Here is a 19309-nt window from a genome sequence, read left to right on the forward strand (position 1 = left end):
TACCACCATGATTCATGTAAAACATCGCAAATCATGACACAATGAGTTAATTTAAACAAGTTAATAACTGTCTTGTTTTTATTTCAGCAACAAATGATATATGTACAGGGCGATCATGAACCGTATCATATTTACTTTTGAGGGGGCAAGGATGAGGGGGGGGGGGGAGGAGGATCGACTTCGATATCAAGTAGCTTTGCTGAGACGGATATCAAGTTGTCTTTGGAAACAGAGCATGCGGTAATTGTATTATAACTGTACATTCAAAGGCACATTGGTAGGTATTCCTGGTTACTTTTATTTGATGGGTCATGCAGTCACAAAGAGCCCGCTTGTTTCCTTATTTACTTTCTTAGTATGGTTGTGAAGAGAAAGTGGGGAGGGGGAGGGGGGGGGGATTGACTGGTTTTTTATCTTCTTGTTCTATCATTCTTACGTCAGTAGGTGAACCAGGCTTATCTCGGTTCTGATTTGATACTGACTTGATATAGACTTCTGACCTTAACTTACACTGGCCATATGTACGACCTAGATATAACCCTGGCAGTTGTATTAGTGTTTATACCGATAGTTAACTTGCTTGGTTCATTCATTGTGTACCGGGGATAGAAATCTGTACTTCATTTTGATGGCATATGTTATTACTATAATGTAAAACAATTGGAAGAAAGTCAGAAGGTTATGATGAAAGCCTTCTAAGCCTTTCTATTTCCGCTAAAAATAGTTAAGTTGCAAATTTGAAATCGATTTCTATTTTTCGTTATCTATTATTCATTTTAATCTTCGAGGGAATAATTTCATCCACTTTCTGTTCTGTGCAGCTTAAAACAACTAGTGCAGTATAAAATTTGATATTTAAAGGGATATAAGATCTCATAAAACGAATCTTAAAGTATCTCCTTTACTTTGCTTTCTTGTTCGTGTTGTTGTTTGCTTGTTAATGGTTTATGGCTCAGAAATGTTTCGAAATATATTAACTTAGTAGATTTCTTGGTCATTATGACTATATTTCAGATTTGGCAAGGCGGCATGAACCTTCGAATTACTTATTCTTTGCTAAACACGAACAATATCTCATCTGGCATATTCAGTACGATTTAACCAAACTATTATTGGTTGTAATGGCAAACACTATCAATGAATATTTGATTATAAAGATGCCACTATAAACACCTGCAGGGTGCTTACACTTTTCATCATAAGTGTCGAAGACGTTTAACAGTCACTTGATATTATTTGATAAGAACAAAACAGTAGACAGGGCTGGCTAACTTCAAAGAAATCGAAACGTTCGATTTTCATATTAATAAATGGTTTATCAATTAAACGAGTAACCTCCCCTTTTTTACAGCTTAAATGAAAGACAAATAATATGGATTATAGTTAATTTATGTTTTTATGTAATTAATGTTAGCTTGAAAAGTCGTAATGGGATTATGAACATATCAACAGGGGCGTAGCGAGCGGGGGGGTGTGGGGGTGTCACACCCCCCCCCCCAATAATTTGGTCGCTGTTGGCAAATTTTGGGTCTGTCGGCAAAAGGAGAAAAGGTGAAGAGGGCGGAAGGGGAAGGAAGAAGGAAAGCTGAATAGAGAAAAGGAGAACGGGAACTTCTTCCGTGCCAAATTTGACTTAAAATATGCGACAGATTGCGTCTAAGGACGTTTCAAAACTAAAAATTTTCCAAAGGGGAGGGGGACACCCCCTCCACTTATACCCCTCCCACATTTCAGTCACCACTTCCAGATCCGTCGGCAAATCAAATTTGACTTAAATATACACCAGATTGCATCTAAGGGCGTTTCAAAACTAAAAATTTTCCAAAGGGGAGGGGGCACCGCCTCCCCTTAGACCCCTCCCCCATTCCAGTCACCATTTCCAGATCCGTCGACAAATCAAATTTGACTTAAAATATACACCAGATTGCATCTAAGGACGTTTCAAAACTAAAAATTTTCCAAAGGGGACACCCCTTCCCCTTAGACCCTCCCCCATTTCAGTAAGAACTTCCAGATCCGTCGGCAAATCAAATTTGACTTAAAATATACACCAGATTGCATCTAAGGGCGTTTCAAAACTAAAAATTTTCCAAAGGGGAGGGGGCACCGCCTCCCCTTAGACCCCTCCCCCATTTCAGTCACCACTTCCAGATCCGTCGGCAAATCAAATTTGACTTAAAATATACACCAGATTGCATCTAAGGACGTTTCAAAACTAAAAATTTTCCAAAGGGGACACCCCCTCCCCTTAGACCCTCCCCCATTTCAGTAACCACTTCCAGATCCGTCGGCAAATCAAATTTGACTTAAAATATACACCAGATTGCATCTAAGGGCGTTTCAAAACTAAAAATTTTCCAAAAGGGGAGGGGGTTACCGCCTCCACTTACACCCCTCCCCCATTTTAGTCACCACTTCCAGATCCGTCGGTAAATCAGATTCTCCACACCCCCTCAACAAAACCCCCCGCTACGCCCCTGCATATCAACTTTACAGAACAAAAATGTTCTCAATAATACTCGGCGATTAAGAACCCGCAATGTTCGTAGTCACATATTAGATATATGTGAGTGACATTAAGGCTATTCAATTATGTGTTAAATAGGCAGACTTCCAGAATACCAATGAGAAGTACATACAGAACAAAAACGAAGAAAGGGAAATAACACAATCCTTCTATCAAATTAGGGAGAGGAGCAAGTGAGGGATGTATTAAACAACCAAGGAAATAGTTACTCATTTAAAATATATAAACAAAGAATATTAATGAGAACACGTTGTAATATCATGGCATATGACATACAGTATCACTGAATGGCTGGCTGTTTGATATATACCTAACCCGTATTGAATAAAATGATGCATTATTCCCAGCCACTGCTAGACACGGACTGACCTACTTAGCGTCGGTTTCCATGGTTACGTTGTATGACAGAACTTACAACATTCCAGGTGTGCAATAGACACTTGGCTCGTTTATCTTTCTATTCATAGCTTTACCTGGCTCGTGTCATCTATTATTATGCTAATTAGGTATTTACGGGAGTTCCAGGTGTGCCATCTTACTTTAGAAATAAATTGTTTGAATCAATCGTCTGTGCAGAAACTATTGTAGAAGTAGAGTAGGCCTACTGTGTGTATTAAAACGTTGATGATGTTATGGGTAGAAACATGGAATGGATTTGAAGTGCCCTAAAAATCGATTATGTACGACGGGGATGGGGGTGGGGGGAGGTGGCAAAGGGAGAGTGGTGGCGGGTCCAGGTAAGGCGTGTTAAGGGGAGTGGGGCAGTCTAAACTTACTGAAGAGCACACTGGGATTGGGGTAAGGTATTTAGTCTAGATGGGGAATAAACATTCTGTGTTATATATTGTTTTTATAGCCAGACCAAATAGTAACAGTGAATTATTTCCAGTGATATTTTTCTGCGCGGTTACAGTTATTCCCGGAATGGCGGTATTTTACATATAACATAATTAAGCAGCATTCTTTTCACTTGTATATTATTTATGTAACTACTAAATAGATTTTCGTATTTTCTTTCGAGATGTGGGGGAGGCGCGGTGGGGGAAGGGGGAAGGGGGGAAGGGGGGAAGGGGGGGCGGTGCCGCTTTCTTATTTTAGTAACATGTCAGCTGTAAGTTGAAGATGTCACTAATTATTTTGTGAATGGTAAGGACGGAAAGGAACATTTTTTACGAGGTTTGATCTGTGGGACCAATGAAGGCTAGATGAGGCGAGATGTTGGGTTGGGTGGGGGGGGGGGGGTGTCTTGGAAGATTAATTTACACTCATGATCGAAGCAAGTATAAGTTACATTAATACGAGGAATATTCAAATATTAAACAGTTTTTGTTTAAAGTTATAAATTATACAAAGCTGAAGCTCTCGGTTAAAGTTTTAATTATTGTTAAAAATTATGCTAAAATATAAGCATAAATATTAATTTAGCCTATTTTGTATAACATCGTATTTAAAACTATAAAGAAGAAATTGATCTAGTTTTAAATGGATTAAATTTGAACCTCTGAAAATACAGATTTGCCTTGAATGATATTTACGGCAATAATCTTATTTTATTTTGATAGGTAACTCAATTGCAATTATTTATATCCTTTTTGTTAACTTTTATATTCTTTTAATTTGTTAACCTATATTGAGTAGCTATTTTTGAAATTTCGACAACTAAAACTGTTTTATTGGTTGCTTGTTTGGTATTTGCTAGAGTATCATAATCTGATCACAGTTATGAGGAGTTTATAACAACAAAGTTATTAGTTTTCGCTATTTTTATTGCCATCATTTTACTACTTTAATATTAATAACGATTTTCAATTTTTTCGTTGAGAAATTCTAAAATTAATTGTTCATAATTGAAAATCAAATATTTTGGAGGTTTCAGTGAAAAATAAGAGTTATTCCTTATAGAACATTACATTAGAATATTCATTGTACTCCCTAGAATTATTAACATCCAACTGCTTTGTGTATATATCTCTTAATTTATCATAATAAAGGTTCCTGTCATTCTAAAACCTAATTCTTAATTAAATTTTACCATTAAACTAAACAAAGAACATTTTTAACAACCCCCACCCACCCTTCCACCCCTCTCTTACCAACACTCTTAAAATACTCCCTATTTATCCATGATTATATTTTGTTTTATTTATCAAAACATCCTACAGAATTCTTTAGTCGATGACCTAATTATTAAAATGAATCCAACTAAACTTATTAAATCCAATCCTTGACATTAAATACAGCAGACTTTACATTCTCTATTGTAAGTTTAATAAAGATTACTTTTATTAATTAAATTAATTCCCTGTTTAACTGTTATGATGATTCTAACATCTACACCGGAATACTTACCTCAGCTCCTTCAAGCTTGTACACTGTGAGGAGTAAGACAAGATGGCCGCCAACTCTTCATTAGTTAGTCTCCTGTTGTCGTCCCTGATCACCAGCTCCTGGAGAGAACTCAGGATAGAGAGAGAGAGACCAGACTCAAGGATAAGGTTCAGACCAGACTCATCAACTCTAGGAGAGCAGAGCTCTAGATAAACACAGGAGATAGGAATCTAGAATGAAAGAATAGAGTTACTGATAATAGAGTAGATAGAGATAAATAGATTGGATTTGGTAAGGATTAGAATAATTATTATGATATTATAAATAATAAAAATAACGAAATAAAAATAAAGATATGTTAAAGCGATAAACTAGGACATTTAGGTCGTGTTTATTTGTTAAAAGGAATAAATCAATGGAAAGGAAATAAAGGATTGATTTTACGGGGAGACAAATATTAAGAAGAATAATTAGATTAGATATGAGGAAAATAAAGTATTAATGTAGGATTAAAGGGTTAGTTTTATTGTTTTACAATTAAATGATTAACTAACGGTTTTATAGCTAGTAAGGCCTAATAAAGCAGAATGTGAGGTTACATATTTTAATTGATTAGGTAATAGAAGACAAATTTCAATGACGGGTTGAGAATTTGATTAAAACTTGTTAATCAAAAACTGAGATTATTCTATCTTTTGAAGAAAAATATTGATGACATTTATTTGGGTTTTAATTTAGAACTTTCAGAAGTAAAATGCAATTTAAATGTAACTATTAGTCACTAGTGTAATAGGAATCATGAAAAGAAAACTTTTACTTCAACTAATACAATATTTTTATAAAGTTTAAGGAGATTTGGAAGAATTATGTTTAATAAATAGGTTGTTTCTTATAATTAATGTGCAATTTAGAGAAGCAGATGTAGATCAAATTCAAGTTTCAAGAGAGAAAGGTTATGAGGCTTAAACTCAAATTTTAATATTCAAATTATTTAATTATTGATCCAAATCCTACTATTCTGCTTAAATTATAATTATTTCCAATTATTACGATTTGTTTAAAAGATGATCTGTGTTTAGTTATCAAATTAATTCCTAAGTTACGGCTTGTGTGTGACATAACTTCTAGTGGATTTTTTTTCTCGAAATGTTAGCATTTTTATTTCTTTGTGTTTGTAGATATTCCTAAATTGGGTATTGCTTATGATCCTAACTTTCTAAACTTTATCGTATCTTCCAATTAAATAGTACCATGCGCTTGTTTTACAAATAATATTGTTATCTGGAAACACTTCATATCCTTAAGAGTTTAATTATACTTATTAAGTAATACAACTTTTCAGTTTAATCAGATCGATAGGGTCTTCGTTGTAATATTTTCTGTTATTATGGAGTTCAGAGGGTGTGAACAGTTAGCGGTCAAATGTAAATTAACAAACACGAGAGATTAATCAGTTAATTATAAGTTTAATGAGAGGACTGCGCCCTTTTAAAACTAACGTTAGAGCTACGGCTCTTCCTAACGTCTGCCTGCTGTGGGGTGTTGCAGCGTAAAAGAAATGGCGCACATTCAATTTCAAAACCATTTTTATTTTTAATATCATGCGCCATAAGTCTGTTGGCCGGCTTGAAAATGACGTACGTTTTTTTCTAATTAAGTGGGCAATATTAATACATAAACAGCTGTGAGTGGAACACCACGATCTAGTTGCTGCTGGAAAGACATGGACGAAAGAGTTTTTTTTTTAATAACTATTTATTGCATTTTATTATTATGATACTTAAATTGGAAAACTGTTTTAAAGAGGCTCAAAGCAGTAGGCCCTATACAAACTATATTTCCCATAAGTGTCAGGTATATCGGCAGGAGTTAGGTCATTCAACTAATAATCAGTTATAATAACATTATTTCAGTTAGCCTGCTCGGTAAAAAGCTGCAGGTTTCTTACACAATTTGCTCAAATGTCTGAACTGGTAGATTAATAGTAAGTTAGGTGATTACAATAATAATTGTGGGATGTTATTACAAGGGCGTAGGAACCGGGGGGGGGGGCTGGGGGGCGCTAGCCCCCAGTGAAAAATATGGAGGGGCGGAAGTATCATTCCGCCCCCCACCCCCGGTTCGCAAGTCAGAAAACCCCTTTTTCATTTCCAAATGAGAAAAAAATCTCATTTGGAGCAGCAAATTGCATCTAAGGCCAGGTGAAAATGCAAAATTAGCCTATATACAAAATGGAGTGGGTGGGTTGAAGTGTGCTATATTGCACCAAATTGCATCTGAGGCCACCTGGAAATGCAAAAAAAATCCAAAGGGGGAGGGGAACACCCCCTCCCCTTAAACCCCTCCCCCAGGCCGGCAATCAGTCTTCAGCCCCCCCACCCCCACACTCAAAAGTACCTTCCTACGCCACTGTGTTATAAATTGACTTGTATTCATGCCTAGTAGCCTATAAGGTTTTGTTATGTACGATTAAAATCGAGTTAAACAATTTTCTGTGATTTAAGATTTTTGAAGGGATAACAAAGATTATACAGCTTGTCTATGGATACTTTTTCTTAGCTAGAATGGAGTTATTGTTTTCGAAGTAAAGGATAGGCATCAGCTCACCTAGAATGTTAATCGCTGGTTTTTATTCTTCGCTTATCTTAAGATCCGTAAAGAAAACTCAGTGTCTCGATTGCATTTTATTCAATTCCTTTCTATTTCAGATATGCTTTAACTTGGAATTTTTTGATAATCAGACAACAACTAGGCAAAGATTTTATTTTTTATTAGTTGGATTTGCTAAGCATGTCCTCTTGCTAAAAGTAGTAATTCTAACTTTTCGCGGGTGATGTTTGAGATTTCTAACATAACCTAACTGTATTACTAGTCTAGCCTATAGCCTACCTAAGTTAGGCCTGGCCTTTGTACACATCCTAGCATGCCTTCATACCTTACCGTCAAATTATCTCTCTGATCAATAATTACTGTTTTAACTATATTAACAGCGGTTCCTCTCCATTAAAAAATCCATCTTAATAACCACTCAACAAGTCAATGGTAACAAACAACCTCCACGAATATACGTACTCTGCAACTCCAATAATATAACACTAAACCATACAGTGATACATACTATTACTATAGATGTGAACAGGTATTCAATAGCATGAGTCACCGATATTCATATATATACAGGTGTTTCCCAGCTGTTCGCGGGCATGATGTTTGAAATTTGTAACAGACATTTTGGCGCCAATAGAAGTAAATGTACGACGGACGTAACGTTATACATACCCGGTGCAAACAGACAGTTTGAACCTGACGTCGATTGGGTATGAAGTAAGGAAGGGGTCGATGAAGTAAATAATACAACACAACTTATATCAGGTGCGTATCCAGGGGGGGGCGTTGGGGGCGCGCGCCCCCCGGGTAAGAAAAAAAGGAGAGAAAAAAAAGAGAAGAAAAAAGGAAAAAAGAGGGGGAAAAGAGGAGGAGGAGAGGAAGGAAGGGAAAAGAAAAAGAAGAAAGAGAGAAGAAGGAGAAAAGGAGGGAGTAAAAGAAAAACGCGAAGACACCGGGAAGAGAAAGAGGAACAGTGACATCATTACAGCGCTGAAGGGTAGCCAGTGACGGATCAATGATTTCGTAAAAGTGTGCCTCACCCTACCCCTTACACCGACAACTCCATTTTTTTGACGTTTCCAGTTTCCTCTCTCACTAATGATCTATATATATACTATATATGGTCTATCATAACGCGTGTGTAGAATTGTGCTATGAAACCAACTGTGGCTGGTCTCGAACTCGACCGTGTCGTCGGGGAACATGACGCATTCTGAGATGGGGGCGACCGCCCCCCCCCCCCATTCAGCATTTTTTTAAATGATATCGCTAAGTAATTTCAAAATAGAAAGTGCTTAGATGCAACTTACAAGGCCTGGGAAGTGTCATTTCCAGCGATCTGGGAGACATTTTCGGCCAAAATTTGCTTGTACGCTTCGCGCCAACCTATGGTGGCGCTACGCTTAGATAATTTGCCTACAGGCTTCGCCCCTCCCTTGGCAAATTCCTCGCTACGCGCCTGTTTGAATTTGTAACGCAAACAGCAGATATCACATCATATCAGTGAGCATGAAAATGGCGTTCCAGGATGAAAATCCTCAAAACTGTCCGGCTTGCCTGAAAAAATAACCAAAAATTTTCGCGCGCAAAGCGCGCATTCAACGTGTCAATGTCAATATCATATAAGCAAGCATCGGTTATTACATCGCATGCCATCATGTACCGTACGGTCCGTTCAAATTGCGCAGTATACCGCGGGATGCTAATCTAAACAACGACATGTCTCATGTAGATGTATAAAAAGCATGGAGGCAAGGGCGGCGGAAGCACTTTTAATCTGGGGGGGGGGGGGCACCGACATCAAAGGGCACTTTGCAGAAATTCGATTGGACTGATGCAGCCTTATATTTAGTACCCTTTGTAACTCTTATTGTATTATCTTATTTGTGTATACACATCACTCCATCAACGCCCCCCCCCCTCCCCCCTAAAGGAAAATATGCATACTAGCACTGCAATATCCAATGTGCAAATTGGGAAACAAGGAACAAGTTTTCTTTTGAGACAAAATGAGGTGAAATCATGCTAGTTGCTAATGTAGGAATCTTCCGAATTAGAGTTTATTTCTTGTTAATATCTTAACAAATTTTTTCCATTCGAAATAGATTTGAGTTTGATCCACAGAAATTCATTAAAAGTCACGGGCGTAGCCAAGATTGGCAAAGTTGTATGCACGACTATCTGAGCGGAGCGCCACCATCGGCTGGCGCGGACAAACCCCTCAGATGGCCGGAAACGGCCCTTCCCGAGTGTTCATTCTGGTTCCCTGGCCTCTTGCTAACTTGAGGCACCTCAATTTTTATGTAGAAAAAGGGCACATTTTTAACCTGAGGAAAAGTGGGGGGGCACGTGCCCCCTGTGCCCCCCGGTTCCGCCGCCCTTGCATGGAGGTCCAATTATGTCAAAACTCTCTTTTACATTAGTAATGGCGAATTAGGGGCTGCATCCCCGCCGCGCAGTGGCGGAGCGTCCATACGGTCAGGGGGGCGGATGCCCCCCCTGACGGACTCAAATGGACTGCTGGCGCCTTTTTCAGCTCTTTACCACTTTTTACTTATTCTAGATTATTGACTTTTTTATTGCGCTCTCATCTACTTATTGACATTTCTCACATTTTGTTGGTGTAATTTGGCGATGACACCCTATTCTTCGTTTATCTGCAAATTAGCCAGGCCCTGAAAGGGTCATTTCCGGCGATCTAGGGAGTATCTTTACTCAAAAATTGTCTGTGCGCTACGCGCCAACCAGTGGTGGCGCTCCGCTTAGATAGTGTCGAAAGCGCCCCTACAGACCATTCTCGCCCCTCCTGACCAATACCTACCCCTAGCTCCGCCACTGCCGCCGCGCCTCCTACGCCTATGTGTGTAGTGTTCGCTTTCGGAAATATCTGCTATTTTTTCATTTCCTCTAACCAAGTTTTATAATAGCCGTTATAACAGGTTTAATATTTCTACACCAATAAATTAACTGTGTCTGAATTTTCGAAAATTTATGACCAACATTCTGCATCACACTTCCCTCTACTCGTGCAATTTTGACCGGTCTGTTAGGGGTAGAAGGAAGTTTTTCTATATTGGTTGTCCCTAGATGAAATTTTGTACAACATTATGGGTATGTTTTCAAGTGAGTTTATTCTCGAGAAATGTGAATTTTCAAATTCTGAACAAATTTGGGGCTTAAAACCTTGAAAAGTGGGGCTGACGGGTATTGTGGGCCGCGACGTAGAATCACCTACAAAAGCAAAGACCCACAGGAGATGCGATCAGGTCGAACATGACGTGTGCCGGGTTGACAATCTTCAAAAAGGTTATGGATGGAAAAAAAAAAACTATTAGGAAATACTTGGTTCTCAGGCAAAAAGTTTACATCTGGTTGGTCATTTCAAGCCCGAGAAGTGCCGTTTCCGGTGATCTGGGGGGTATCAAAACCAGAAATTTTCTTGTACGCTGCGCGCCAACCGATGGTGGCGCTCCGCTTAGATAGTAATTCGCGCCCCCCGGGTTAGAAAATCCTGGATACGCGCCTGTTATATCAAGTAGATCAAGCAATCACTGACATTTCTACCTAAGAGGTAGGGTGTTAGTCCCCAACCCCCTCCTCCCCACCACCGGTTAAAATTTGGGCAAAAGCATTTGATGTATACAGGGACGTAGCTAAGGCCTGATGATTGGGGGGGTGTATTGGCTGAAATTCCAACTGGATGGGTTTTGGAGCCAGAAAATTCCGACTGCTGCCTTGTACACCCCCCACCCCCGCACTAATCGTCAACGATACGGTCAGTGTCAGTCAGACACCCCATCTTTCGCGACTGCACTTATGTTCCGAACTTTTTTCGATACATTTGTACCTTATGGGGCAAAGTTTTTGCTTATGTTGATGGCACTTTTAAGCTTCCATAGATTAGCATTGGTGTTTTAATTGTATACCATAGAGACAATATATATCCCAACGACGTAGCCAGGAATTTGAAAGAGGGAACACCTTTTGCGATCGTTATGGGGGAGGGGTCTAAGGGGAGGGGGTGTCCCCCTCCCCTTTGAGATATTTGTGAACAATTGAAGGTCCTTAGATGCGATCTGGTGCAATTTGTTGCCAGTTTCATCATTATCATATGATATCATATTATCAGCAGATTTCGTTTTCCTGTTTGAATTCTTTTACATGTTCTTTTACATAATATATCAGAAATACATTTGACGAACTTAACTGATGGACAATATAAACTTTCATATTTTGTAAGACAGCCAGATGTGCAGTGGCCTAAAAACAAATATCGTTATCGCCGTGTATCAGCAGTGTGATAACAACAGTTTTTAAACATATTTTTCGACACTGAAAGGGGGGAGCAGTCGCTCCCCTGCTCCCCCTGGCTTCGTCCCTGTATATCCTGAACTTACTTGAAGCAAGCGAACAGGGTCGACCCACCCAATAGCAAAATTAATACATAAATTATCCGAATTGAAGCTGGCGAACGTTGTATTTTTTTTAGAGTATTCAAAATCATACGAAGTTTTGTATGGTGGAGTATAAGGATCGCGAGATACAATTTCTCAATGTGACGAGGAAAACGTGGTAAATATGACTGATTAAAGGTCAATTTTGATCGAAAATTTTATGTCACTCACAATTTACAAGAACATATGAAAATAAAAGTGCGACAGTCAGAAAAATTAGAGTGCGACAGTCGGAAATTCCGAATTGAAGCAGTCGGAAATTCCGACTGTCGCACTCAAATTTTCCAACTATCGTAATTTTTACCAAGATCGGGGGGGGGGGGGCCTGAGACACCCAGTGGCGTCACCAGACTTTTCAGTCTAGGGGGGCACAGGGGGGACACAGGGGGGCACCAGCATTTGATGGGGGCTTGCACTTAGGTGGATACGGATCGTCGTCCTGGGGGAGGGGTCTAAGGGGAGGGGGTGGCCCCCTCCCCTTTGGAAAATTTTCGCATACGGAGGATGGGCTAGATGCAAAATGGTGCCACATTTGATGCTAAATTCGATCTGAAGATATCTCCAGAAATTGCTATTTTTGAGTTAATGATTTTAACAACGCGCAGAATTTTGCAGAGGATATGAACGACATGCTATCGATATTATGCCTAACCCTATCAATAGAACCTACATTTGTTGAATTAATGTGTGCATGACCCCCGACTCCTTTCTTGTCCTTCTCGTTTTCTCCAGTTATCTATTAAGATGTAACAGGTTCCAGCATCGTTATTGGCTCCTATCAGGGATCTCACCATGCAATCCAAAGTTTGATCACACATCGAGTATGGCTCAGTATGCAGGTGTGAACATTCGCCATTTGTTCCTACAAGCATCTGACCTCAAATGACCTCTGCACCCCCTACACAACAGGGTTAATATATGGGTCCACAAATATAGGCAAGTATGGTGCCTGCGGACCCTGACATTCTCACATTTCGTCAGCTCCTATAGCCTGTCAACCTCAGACCAAGGCAACATAATGCAGTACCCAGTTCAGAGCAACGATATTACTCATGGGTCCAGAAAAAATAAAGCGCGTTTTTTCATATTCTGATGTGTTCTCTGGAGAGTAGGGGTGGCCTACTTTTCAGGAATTTGAAGAAAATACGAATTACTGTGCTTCTTTGTCCTTATGAAAAACCAACTCAGATGATGGGAGTTGAATATAACAAAATATATATATTTTTTTTACCAACCCAAATCTCAGATGGGGGGCACTCGGGGGGCACTAGGTTTTCCAGGGGGGGGGGGGCACGTGCCCCTGCCCCCCCCCCCCTTGGCGACGCCACTGGATACACCCCCCTTCTAGCGACGTCCCTGGATGTACACATTCCCCCACCCTATTATCTGCTAGTGGATGCATAAACAATCAATAAACACAAAACAAAAGTTTGAATACCGTCTCTTTCAAGTGGTTTAAGGAGTACACTTTTAATGAATATTAAAACCTACATGGAATAACATAAATTGAACATCCTTGTTCAGTCATCACTTGATCATCATGAAATTATTGGAATAAATGTAACTACACAACTTTTTTTCACCCCCCCCCCCCCACCCAATCACCTTTGTCATTAATTCCACTCTATGTCAGTGCTGGATTATTCAGCTGAATCATTGCACCAGCAAAGAGAGTGTCAGGCAATCAAACGATGTTTTGTCTTTTCAAGTACCTCGTAATTGCTCAAATCAAAATACTACGTCGACATTTCACCAATAATGTTAATAGTCAATTCATGTGCCCCCCCCTTTTTTTGTGTCCCTCTTGTCTTAGTACCATACTCAGCAAGAAAAGTTTACTATTTGGGATAAATAGTTGAAATTTAAATTAGAAAGAAATCTTGATTTCGAGAAATGCAATGGCAATTTCGAGAGAAACGTACAAGTTTGGAAATAAAACGCCAATATTTTTAGATGATAAGTCGACATTTAAAAGTTTAAAATTTAAACAAAAAGAAATCGACATTTTACATGGAGGGAACTAAAGAGGTCGAAATAAATCGATGAGGTTTAATATTTAGAAAAACTAGTTTAATGTTGAGAATTACGGTTAAATTACAGGTGGCAATTTTAGGACAATCTTGATTTTCAAGAAAAGGGTTTCAATATTGAAAAAGGGTTGAATTTTCCAGAAATATTCGAAACTGTCGGGATAAAATAATTAACATATATCTTGATATGAACATTTTGAATTTTCAGTGTTCCATGTGAGTCACAGTAACATTGACAAAATGTGTATTGTTTGCTTAATTGGGATGCCTCCCGACTCCCTCCCCAACCCATTCAATTTTTGATCCCTTCCCACGCCAATCAAATGATTTGCCACATGTCTAATAGATATGGGAAAGGGTGTAGAACATATAGGAGGAGGTACATCTTGTGGCTAAAATGTGTGTATATTTCTGATCAAGTATATGTGTATTCATAGAGGGGCTGTATCGGTACGTTTGCTTCTCCAATCCTGAAAACGGATCGACTCTCCTGTATGGTTTAGTACCCAATAACGTGGGTTCACATTCCAAAATCCTCCCGACAAATTTAGGAAGGGGAATGACCCTTTATGGTCAGACTATAGGTGGATTCGAAAGTTGTGATGGTGTTGCTGTGGAGTCGTTCAATGCAATTCTATGTAGGGGGTGGGGCCCTATGACTGAAACCATTTTAAGGCGTACCTAGACTATAATTTTTGTCTAAACTTAAGGTTGTTCTAAAGAATACTAGTGTGAAGTTTGAAAACTGAACTGACCGATGCTAAAACCACTGTTGTGTAATTGCATGGAAAATCAGAAAATACAGTCTTGCCCGTCCAGTTATGCTGTATACATAGCCGTTAGGTGGACATGTTGCCCAACCAGTTATTATTCTTATATACAATAATGTCTGACAAAGAGGTACACATTATAGCATGTTACCTTCATGTAGTCATGTATCACATTTTAATAGCAGATGATTTCAAGGGGGGGGGGGGGGATCCCAACTGACTTAGGTAGGGCCTACACTTTTATGGAAAGGCCAGAGTGGAAAGAAGAATTTAAAAGCGGAGGAGGTGTGGTCGTTGGCTTGTTTAAGGCAAATCACAGTAGCCCCGTCCCCTGAAATTGTTTTGAAAATTGATGTTACATGGTGCACTCCGAGGCATAATTACACTACCAATTAGGTCTAAAATTGGTCTATACACTATGCAGTTTTGCCTATGAATACTGTTTTTGTAAAGTCGTGAGGGGCGGGGAGGGGTGTACACCCGTTGAAGTGGCCTTCTTCTAAGCTGAATGTAACATTGCCCAAACCCCTACCCCTCGACTTATATCCAAGTGTATAATTTGGAAATTTTCTGATTAATGTTGAAAAACCAAAATACTTTCATCTCGTCATTTCAAAAGGCTTAAGAAATGATAAAATATTGACTTCTTTCCAAGCTTGTAGTAAACAATATCCTGATAAAAGTCACTTGTAGTTGTAAGGGTTATTTTGATAGTTCCAGGTAACGGTAAGCCGGGCCTTACACTAATAACGTTGAACCGAGCGTGAACAGGAAAGGATTAATAAGTAATCTCCAAAAGCGGATATTTGATAATAAGTTCCTTTTTATTAACTCTGAATATAACTATAACTTTGGTTTGTTACTCACACATACTCACGCACAGTCGCACAAACACGCACACGCGCAGTAGCACTGCAACTTTACATGACGCACACTTCGTAACAATACACAAACAACACATCGTGTGAGTTCGTTTACTGATAACTTGGGATAATTAAAATGCACAGGCATAAATGCTGATCATAAAGATATACTACGGAGCCCTCTGTTATACGTCTGTGGCTTTGGGAGATAAACTCCCCGATACGTCTTTAGGAGACACTTAAACCACCGATTCTACAATAACAAATTACGACGCGATGCACAGGGCACACGCTCTGCCCTTGAACCTGATTGGTCCAAACTTATAGCTAACCCCTCACCCAACTCTTCATTGGTTGAGTACCAAGCTGATATGCAGATGAGCACATGCAAATGGCCACTCAACCAATTTGAACCAGTTTGGGTGTCTTCTACCCAACAAACCGAATCATTTAAAACAAAACATCTGTATACGCTTCTAATAACGCGTGATTCAGAGCCCGCCACACCACAGAGCAAACCACCAAAACACGAGCCATGTGTGACGTCATAATAACAATAAGTTAACAATATGTTAACACAAACTATAGAATACGCTTCAAATAGTGACGCAATACTATCACGATAGATTTCGCTAGTCGATAGTACGCGATAGTACGAGGTTAATCACTGAGCATGTCGGATAGACGAGACTCAACTTACACTGAAAACTTAAATTGGTTCACCGACTAACATAACGTTAGTCCATCTGGTGCCTCTACCGACTAACATAGCCTTAGTCAGTTGCTATACCGACTAATTTATTCCTTAGTCAGTTGGATTTCTTAGTCGGTCATCTTAGTCCGTCAGCTTAGTCGATCAACAATATCGTAGTCGGTAAATGTATATTAGTCAGTTACATTAGTTGGTGACATTAGTCGGTCTTTACCGACTAATTTATATGAGCCACCGACTAGTTTATAGCAGGTTTTACATTAGTCAGGATGGTGCCTCTCCCGACTAACCTTTCTTAGTCGGTATCGACTGACTAGTTGCACTGACTAGAATCACTGAAAGAAAAGAGAGCAGAAGAAACACAAATAATGTGTACGTTGGCAGTATTTATTTCTGATAAAACTTCTGATGTCTACAAGAGCTGACTTTCGACAGATGGAGAAGAAATCACTGTAAACAAAAATCTGAAAATATGATTTTATTCCAACAAAGTTAAGACAAGTTAATGGATCAAACATGAATCGCAAAAGTATAGCACTGCACAATAATGCAAAGTTGAATCTTGGGCAAGGGTTCCTCATGACTTTCGTTTTAAAGTGGTACCCCAAATCGACACCAGTTAAGTCTTCACGAACAAAGAGTGTTTCTCTTAACTACAAATGGCCTCCCACTTGTCTTCAGGAAGCCAAAAATCTGCACCATTATTGACCTGTGAACAGAAAATATGATATACGTGTAAGCACAGATACAGATATAGCACATGATAACTCACATTATCATAAACATACATTTACATTAAAATTTTATAACATATTGGGAGGTATACATTTAAATCTAGGTCCCTCAAATTATAAGCCAGGAATAGCAGCTTTACCAAATAATTATTAGCTTTGCACAGCATAACACCAAGTTATTTTTCAAAGCTTAATAATCATGTTAATAATGATCCCAATAGACCGGGAGCCCAGAGGGTTTGGTTAGCTGGGAAGGTAACCAATTGCCTTGTACATCACAATGTTCACAGTGCTTTCCTGTATATGAAACCAGACGACTGGCAAACCGGCTGTGGTGGGTGTGGCTGGGAGAGCAATTTTAAAGTCACCTGATAGCTAACCTAAATCAGTTTTCATGGTAACCACATCAAAGTAAGTACAATGTGTCAGGTATGGCCCCAAGAGCAATAAATGGCCATTGCCAGTAATTATTGGTGGTGGGGTACCCCTGCCAGTGATCTATAATTGACCCCTCACGGCTGACCTAGGTCAGCTCATGAGGTAACCACTTGAAACCTACAGGAAAATGTTGGTTAGGACTTCAGATAAAACTGATGGGCATTTCCAGTAATTTATATTAGTGGAGTACCTGCCAGTAGACCCCCAAATTGCCCATTCCCTCATTGACCTAGTTCAGCTCATGAGATAACCAGTTGAAAAATTACTGGAAAATGATAGGTATCACTTTATATGTAAGGGATGGGCATTTCCAGTCATTTATATTGGTGGGGTAACCCTGCCAGTAGACCCCAAAATGCCCATCCCCCATTGACCTAGATGAGCTCATGAGGTAACCAGTTGAAAACTACTGTAAAATGATTGGTTAGGACTCTATATGTAAGGGATGGGCATTTCCAGTAATTTATATTAGTGGAGTACCTGCCAGTAGACCCCCAAATTCCCCCCCCCCCCTCATTGATGTAGGTCAGCTCATGATTTAACCAGTTGAAAACTACTGGAAAATGATTGGCAGGACTCTATATGTAAGGGATGGGCATTTCCAGTAATTTATATTAGTGCGGTACCCCTGCCAGTAGACCCCCAAAATGCCCCTCCCCTCATTGATCTAGGTCAGCTCATGATTTGACCAGTTGAAACCTACTGGAAAATGATGGGTATCACTTCTTATGTAAGGAATGGGCATTTCCAGTAATTTATATTGGTGGGCCACCACTGCCAGAGTCCGCCCCACTCCCCTTAAACTAGGTGGGCTTTGGTGTGACCAATTGAAAACTACTGGAAAATGATAGTTAGGACTCCAGATTTAAGGAGAGTAATTTTCAGTTATTTCCACTACCCCTGTCCATTTTCCCACCATCTCCAAACACTGTCTAACATTATATTATAGCTCACACCCAAAGACTCCCATAAACACCCCAGATACAGTGTAACCACTCATAGGTGGCCTCAAATGACTGATTACAACCTGTGTGGTTATTCAGGAAGTATGTTCTTGACAGTCAACGTTCATTTCATTCAGCTGTTCTGAAGTGGTCCGTTCAAGTTACCGTAGCTTTACTTATGCCAAGGTGATTGTCTGATTGAAACATGTGGTCCATGCCAGTGGCACCAGCCTGTTTCCAGGTGTCAAGGAAAAATATGTTAATCTGGTGAATGATTCACTGTTTGTGATTTTTGTTGCCAAACCAATTTCTTTCAGCATGGGGACATTTTTTGTGAAAAACCATAAAACATTAATCTACGACCTATGACCTGAAACTTGGGTTTCTTTTCCAGTAGTTTTCAATTGATCACACCATTAGCTCACCTATGTTAATAAGGGGGGGGGGGCGGACTCTGGCAGTGGTGGCCCACCAATATAAAATACTGGAAATGCCCATCCTTACATATGAAGTGATACCTATCATTTTCCAGTAGGTTTCAACTGGTCAAATCATGAGCTCACCTAGGTCAATGAGGGGATGGGCATTTTGGGGGTCTACTGGCAGGGGTACCCCACCAATATAAATTACTGGAAATGCCCATCACTTACATGAAGTGATACCTATCATTTTCCAGTAGGTTTCAACTGGTTACCTTATGAGCTGACCAAGGTCAATGTGGGGATGAGCATTTTGGGGGTCTACTGGCAGGGGTACCCCACCAATAAAAATTACTGGCAATGCCCATCCCTTGTATCTGAAGTCCTAACCAACATTTTCCAGTAGGTTTCAAGTGGTTATGGCCATTTGTTGCTCTTGGGGCCATACCTGACACATTGTTCTTACTTTGATGTGGTTACCAT

At 39.5% G+C, this 19309-nt stretch overlaps 2 protein-coding genes across 14 annotated transcripts in view; both read right to left on the minus strand.

Annotated features, from left to right (window-relative positions):
- The window catches only part of LOC139977751 (uncharacterized), a 177053-nt gene that overhangs the window by 27772 nt on the left and 129972 nt on the right, over positions 1-19309 (minus strand). The gene's annotated exons all lie outside the window — the stretch shown is intronic.
- The window catches only part of LOC139977745 (NLR family CARD domain-containing protein 4-like), a 346755-nt gene that overhangs the window by 22695 nt on the left and 304751 nt on the right, over positions 1-19309 (minus strand). For 4 of the 5 annotated variants that reach the window (XM_071987331.1, XM_071987332.1, XM_071987330.1 and 1 more), the window contains exon 4: positions 4877-5085. The exons of the other annotated variant lie outside the window; for it this stretch is intronic. In XM_071987331.1, coding sequence (XP_071843432.1) covers positions 4877-5085 — 209 coding nt within the window. The remainder of the gene's footprint in view (positions 1-4876; positions 5086-19309) is intronic. 5 annotated transcript variants of the gene reach the window in all.

Source organism: Apostichopus japonicus, chromosome 12 (genome assembly GCF_037975245.1).
Source record: "Apostichopus japonicus isolate 1M-3 chromosome 12, ASM3797524v1, whole genome shotgun sequence".
NCBI classification, from domain to species: Eukaryota; Metazoa; Echinodermata; class Holothuroidea; order Aspidochirotida; family Stichopodidae; genus Apostichopus; species Apostichopus japonicus.